The sequence below is a fragment of the Nymphaea colorata genome, chromosome 3 (genome assembly GCF_008831285.2).
Source record: "Nymphaea colorata isolate Beijing-Zhang1983 chromosome 3, ASM883128v2, whole genome shotgun sequence".
Classification (NCBI taxonomy): Eukaryota; Viridiplantae; Streptophyta; class Magnoliopsida; order Nymphaeales; family Nymphaeaceae; genus Nymphaea; species Nymphaea colorata.
In genome coordinates this window covers 13,977,785-13,984,765 of record NC_045140.1, presented here as the reverse complement: position 1 = coordinate 13,984,765, position 6,981 = coordinate 13,977,785, and the positions used below count along the sequence as shown (strand labels likewise).

At 42.5% G+C, this 6,981-nt stretch overlaps 1 protein-coding gene across 1 annotated transcript; it reads right to left on the bottom strand.

Moving 5' to 3' along the window:
• Positions 1-3,359: 3,359 nt before the first annotated feature.
• Positions 3,360-6,075, bottom strand: LOC116251100 (exocyst complex component EXO70B1-like). Its single transcript, XM_031625175.2, has one exon. The coding sequence runs from the start codon at positions 5,739-5,741 to the stop codon at positions 3,771-3,773; it is 1,971 nt and encodes a 656-aa protein (XP_031481035.1). The 5' UTR covers positions 5,742-6,075; the 3' UTR covers positions 3,360-3,770.
• Between the last annotated feature and the right edge of the window lie 906 nt (positions 6,076-6,981).

Sequence of the window (6,981 nt, the reverse complement as noted above, 5' to 3'; positions counted from 1 at the left end):
TATGCATATATTAGTATGGCTAAGTGACGTACTTATATCATGTAGTTATATGTATTGCTAATTTGTTATACCTGATATAAACTTTATATATACTATTATGTTAAATTGTATTGTAATACAATTTGTTGTTCCCTTTATATGTATTGTAATATGTTATAGATGTCACATGTACATACTGTTATGTACAGTCTGTTATACCTGTTATATAATAGTGCATCAACTTATTATATGTATATATTGTTAGCCTGTTATATAATATGTAGTATCGTGATACCTGTTATATGTATACGTTAGTATGGTTATGTACTTATACGTATTACTATTGTGTACTTATATGTATACTATTATGTACGGTTAGTCTTTTTTATTATATTATGTCATTTTTTTAAAGTAGAGATGAATTAAAGCCTTCTTGCAGATTTACATTCCTTCTTCTAGAGATCAGATTTAGTTTTTTTTTTTCTTGTATTAGTTTACATTTAATACCCTCTACATTTCAAATATTAGTAATAATTAATCAAAATAGCTTGACATATTAACACAACTAAAAAAATTTAAAAAAAAATGGTCACATTTTTTGCCTAGCCTAGGCACCTAGGCCCGCATAGGCGGTAGGCATTGCCTGTCACCCAGGCAGCGTCTGGGCGGCGTGATAACATAGTCAGTTAGGGAGTGAAACAACAATGTTTCTGTACTTTGCCAGCCATATGAGAAACGAACTTACCTTCAAGATTCAAACAACTCCTTTTCTTTTTTCCGACATGCACGGACATACACTGGAAGGCAGCTATTTAGAGATGAAAGTACTAAGAAAGAGATTGTACGAGACATTAGCAATGAAATATCAACTAAAGGTCCTATAATTGATTCACTAATTAATTCCTTCCCATGAAAACTATAGCAGAATCTATCCAACTTTCCTAGGAGTACAGATGAGTCTGATTCAGGGCCAGAGCCTCTTCCAATTTTTGGCAGCACTGAGAGTCTTATATGGATCTGAGTCTCTCTGTACATAGACAATCTCTATCTGATGGTGGTTCCATGTTCCACATGAACAAAATAAATGGCTGTTACTCAAAAGTGGCTCATAGAATGCATATTCAAGTACAATCACTAGTTAACCATCTACAACAGGATATGCAACCTAATTTCTGGATATTTTAACATGACATTTAAGAACACCCCAAGTGAGATAAGGGATCTTCTCATGAAGTTTAGGAAACAAATCACTACTATTAGAAAGAGTAAGAGAAGGCATCCATTTTCAAGAAAAACCTGTCAACTGAATTATCAATATTATGCATGACAAGCTGTAAGTGAAAATAAACCCACGTAATTCATTATTCATTAACACGTTGCAGCCAATATGTGATTCAAGGAAAGAAATGGAACATATTATTGAAGAGCCCCAAAGAAATCTGTTCCTACAAGACGCATCAACATTTGCAAACCATGGCCGTGCAATTGATATTCAAAACAGTACTGATTCCTTACTATAAGATTATAGAAACAGGTAGCAGCTTGGTAGTCTACTAACCATTGCTTGATTCAAAAAGGAAATTGAATGGTTGCTTTTCAAATTAGATGGGAGCACCAAACCACCAATATCCTGTGATATTTACCAATCCATACATGTGCATACACAGACATACATGCAAATAAAAAATAAAGAGAAAAAAAAAATTTCTCTAGTTATGGAGAATCTGCCCCAAAAGATGCCAAGTATTATCAGAACCCTCAACCCAGTCAGCTGGGCAGTAGACAAATTTGCCCCTACGACAGATCAAGCTCTCACAATTGGACAGATGCCAATACAAAGAACCATTGCTTTAAGACAAACTTGTTAAAGTCCTTTCAGATCCCAAAGGATCAGTCTGTCCATGTGATATGGGCCCCGCAATGGTAGTTTACCAAATTGCCTCACATTATAAGAAGTAACAAATCCCCTCCTGTTCATGATGCTTCAGTGAAACAATATCTTCTGTTCATGCAGGCCATAAGATATTTCATCAATATACCACTAGGATAAAGCAATTTACGAATTCTCTCTCTCTCTCTACCCCTTTTTATTCTAGCGTCCATTCAATTTGGAGAAGGGTAACAATTTAAACATTTCCAGCAAGTGGCCTACTTTTTTACATGCATTAGAAAGTTTTTTCTCCTCCTGGTCTACAAGATATTGGACGACAGCAACAGTTGACAGAAACAAGATGCTTAAAGCTTACCAGGATACACCAAATTCATCTGGTAATAAAAACCATTTGTTAACTGGTAAAAGTCTACCCATGGTTTCCTCCGTTTCCTGTTCACAGACTGTGACATTAACAGCAGTGAAAGAGACACAACATATGGAACTGAAATAGACCTTGTACCATTTCACCAATACATATTTATAAGATCAATTCGAAACAATGTGATTTTATAAAGGACAAAGGGTCAAAGATTGAAACAAATCTGCAATTCATTTAAAAAGAAACAATAAAGGACAAGACACAGATAATGTTGAAGACTTGAGGAAAATAGGCAAGGTGTGATAACGTGCAAGATGGTTGCTCAATAAGATGCAAATGTTGAATGGGGTAGAGACATGATACCACATCAAGAACGAAGAAAAAAACTATGCACATGACGTCACACTAGATACGAAAAAACTCCACACGATTCAGACAAGAACAGGAGTATCATGTAACATTTTAATTTTTTAACTCTGAACACAATCTTTGTTTGCATCATTACAGATATTTACACTACTATATCACCTCAATTACGGGTCAAGACCCACAGGCCACAACATACAATAGTCTCATGAGGAGGAGCTTTAGTCTTATTCAATTTCTAGTAATATATGTAACCACATTGTAGAATTTGCCTTTCAGACTAACACCACGCAAACTCCATGTTTACTGACTCCTCCCAATTTACCAACCATTCTTACGTTGGATTATGCAGACCAAATACAGAGGCTAATCCGCCTACGTAAAGAATGTCATTTAACTGACAATAAATGGAAACCAAGAAAAGAATGGAAATTGTGGAATTAGAACCTAACATAAGAACACAAGAGCAAAAGTAGGACATCGAACCAGCACAATCAACTGGGTTCAAATTTATCCTTGAACAATGAACTCTTGAAGCAACCTTCTAACCCTGGATCAGTTACCCAGCAGAACGATGGACTGAACAAGTCGTATACAAGACTCTTTTCCTGAAAGCTTCGTGTTCCCACAGATAAAAGAAAGAAAAGGAAAACTAAAACTGCACCCTCGCAGAAACGAATAGGACCAGTAACACTAATCAAATGATCAATCTCAACCAATTAAACATGCCCACGAGCAGCCCTGAAAGAAACAACAAGCATATTGGTGACACATGTTCCTTACGATGAAGGAACTGAGGCATCTTAATTGAATAACCAAATATACATAGCGGCACAAAAAATGGGTTGTCAAGTTCACATCAGGTTCCACGTGAAAACACGCGGATCATTGAAACCCAAAAGACCGACATAGGATATACAGCCGAATGAACTAGTGAAATATGTACACTCCTAAGACCGTACAGCAACAAGCACCTAGAAATCATGAGGTCATAATTAACGGTGCAAACCTAAAGACAAGCAGTAAAAAGAGTTACCACATCGGGTGCGCAATCTATAATAATAAAAACGAAGATCCTTGGGCGGATTCAACGAGCATACCCCTCGTAATCTTGAGCGCGAAAGCTCAAAAGGGATAAGATTTGCTAGTTAACGACAACTGGCTCCTTATCCATCACGAACTCTTCCTTCGTGGATGGCTCAAAGTTGCAGGCACCCCTTCGAACAAATCCAGCAGATAGTTCTCCAAATCTTCTGGTGTATATTTTATATATTTATCTGCGTGCCTCGAGCTCTCCAAGTGACTCCTAAACCGCCCCATAAAAGATCGGTATGCTGGAATAACCTTCTCTGAGATCGAAATCCGGAGCTCCTCGCTGAGCTGCGGATCAGGCACATTCCAAGCTGTCTGATTCCTGTAAATCTCTTCAAACCCCAAATTGAAATTCTTGAATCGCTCCTTCAGAGCAACTTTAGAGACAGCACCACCCGAAGACGAGCCCCCTAAACCACTTCCGATTCCTTCATCTTTCAAACACAACAACACCTTATTCCACGATGCGCGGAGGTAGCCAGTGGCGTACTGCCGGACCTGTCCCCTGCGTTTCTTCACCCAGCGGTCACCAAGGAGCCCACTGAGCTCCGAATCCTTCACTCTCTGCACAATGTACAGTAGATTGTTCATCAAGAAGACAAACTGCATCGCCTTGTCCTTGTAAAGTTTCGATTTCTCGACCACGTTAGCCTCCAACAAAGAGGTCAACGAGAACAGCCTCCTCGCCATTGGTGAATTACTCCCCAAGTACCTGATCTCCTCGTCCTCCTCTGGAACGTTGATGGTGTCATCCTCCATCAACACATTCAGAGTGTCGCTGTAGTCGACCAGCAATTTTAGATAATTCATGACGTACCGTACCAGCGGGTGTATCGCCCCTCCCTGGATAGGCGTCCTCGATGCCTCCCTCCGGATCGCGTTCTCGAATTCCGCAAACGTCCCTTTGGCCGCATCCCCTAGGCTCACCAGCAAGCTCATGGCCTCTTCGACCAACGCTTCCCCGGCCTCGCCGGAAAATAGGAACTGTAGGTCTGGAAGGGCCTCTGCGAGAGCGTCATACATGTCCAGAATCCGCGATAACTTCTCGGGCGACCTGCGCCCAATCGCGACAGCCTCGCCGAAGTTAAGAAGCTGCAGCACCGCGCTCTTCGCCGTCTCCACGAAGCAAACCTCCCGAACATCCCCGCCGAGCTCTCCAAAGATCTGCTCGCACAGGCGGTGCTCACCGGAAAAGATGTCGCCAACAGTGATTTTCATGGCCTGGATCCACCGCCGAATTTTTCCGTCAAGGGGGTTCCATTCCATTTTCTGCACGTCGTCGATGCTGAGCTTGTCGACGCCGAGGATAGAGAGGCACTCCTCGAGAACGTCCCGTCGGATGCTGCTGTAGACCTGGCAGCACTCGCCGGCATAGCCTGAATTGACCATCCGGTGGGCGATATCCCTCAGACCGGGAATTGCTTCCGGCCTGATCAACTCTAAAGACAGCGGCCCCTCGTCACAGGCGTACTCGCTCCGATCGGCCGCATCTATCTCCTCGCTGCCGCCGCAGTCGTGGTCGCCGCCTCCCCCAGAGTACTCGGACCCGCCCTCATCATCCCGTCGAATGGAGGTGCTTCCGCTGAGCCGATCGGCATCGAGCGGCACAGTTTTACGGATCAAAACGTGCCGGAACTCGTCCTCGAGTCTGTCCATGGCCACCTGGAGCACGGACTGCGCTCGGTCGAGGAGGTCGCGCTCCTCCTCGCTCGCAAGCGACAGCTTCCCCAAGCTCTCCGTCAAACCACTCACCTCGTCGACGGCGCTTAAGAAATCCCTCGCCTCGTCGGGGAAATCGTCCCAGAGGAAGCACTGACGTCCCGTCTCCAAGTTCAGATCCCACTGCATGACCTTGGCCTCGGCCGCGTCCAGCCGCTCCTCCATCTCGCCGGCGCCGCTGCTGGCGAGGAGGTCAGTCATAGTGGACAGCCGGTTGTCGAAGCTAGACAGTATCATGATAATGTCCTTCGTCGCGTTCTTCGTCGTCCCAAGGCTCTTCACGATCTGCTGTGCCGTGGCTATCACCCTCTCGTCCCCCTCCACGGCCGCCATGGCTTCTCCTCCCCTTCTTCCCCTTCTTTCTTCCACAGAAATGGATCGACCAGCCGTATCCCCCACCAAACCCTATCCCCACGAAATCTGCAGAAAGAAACCCCAACTCTCGGACTCTCCAAGCTCCCTTCCTTGGCTGAAACGTCGCAGAGTAGTCGCCTCCTGTCTACCCTCCGTCCGCCTCTTCTTCCCCTTCCTCTTGACCAGCTTGTCGCAGAAGTCTTCCCCTCTCTCTCTCTCTCTCTCTCTGGATCTTGAGCGAGAGCGGCTCCGCCGTCGCCACATCGCCTCGCGCCAGCCGGGCCGGTCCTTCCTTTCCCACTTTTCTCGTATGGGTCCCACTCAAGCACATTCCTTCTCCGCTCTTTATTTTGTACCTAATATTTTTTAGTAATTTCTAGAAACAGGTACCTGTTTTATGTATTCTTTTTAACTGCATGCTTCGGTTTAATTAACTCTCAACTGCCCGCTTTAAATTAAGTATTAATATTACCTCCCATCACAAGAAAATCAATTGTACCAATTCTAGAAGAGGTTATATGTCAAGTGACGATATTATTATTACCTTTTTTTTTATTAATAAGTCTCAATCAATGTTTCAACATCAAATTTCAATAAAAGCTAACAAAAAAAGGTGAATAAACTAATATTAAACTCTGACGGGACAACACTAAAGCCTTGCAAGTCCATCTCCACCTCCTCAAGAAAGAAGTATGCCAACTTTGGCTTCCTAAAAATTAATGCCCATAAAATATTTAAAGGTACATTTTATTTTAAGTCACAAATTTTAGCAAACTATACCATTTTTTTGTAAGTTCAAGCTAAATTAGCATACCACTATGTGTTTATTAGAGTAAATTATTATGGCACTCCACTTCCATGATAAACAAAAAAGTAGTATGTGTGAAGAGAAAATCTTATATGTTAAACTGTTGTTGAAATTATGATTAAAAGTTAGAGCTTAGAAGAAAATTATTTTTTTAATTTAATTAAATATTGAAGTAAAACAGGACATTATCCACGAAGATGCATTGCGGCTCGCAGATAGACTGAGTACGGACTGGATCGGCTCGTGTTAGAATTGATTCACTGTCCGAAATACCAAAGCTCGACTCCAGATTGATCCAGTTAGGGTTGTCGAGTCGACAGATAAAAGTCAATCGGATACCTAAACTTGGATCCGAAAATGAGTCAATTTATGATGAATGGGAGACTCTTGACATCCCATTAAGAGTTGGGT

Bases quoted from the DNA above. Each gene is read 5' to 3' on its own strand.
- LOC116251100 (XM_031625175.2), bottom strand. From the start codon at position 5,741: ATGGCGGCCGTGGAGGGGGACGAGAGGGTGATAGCCACGGCACAGCAG.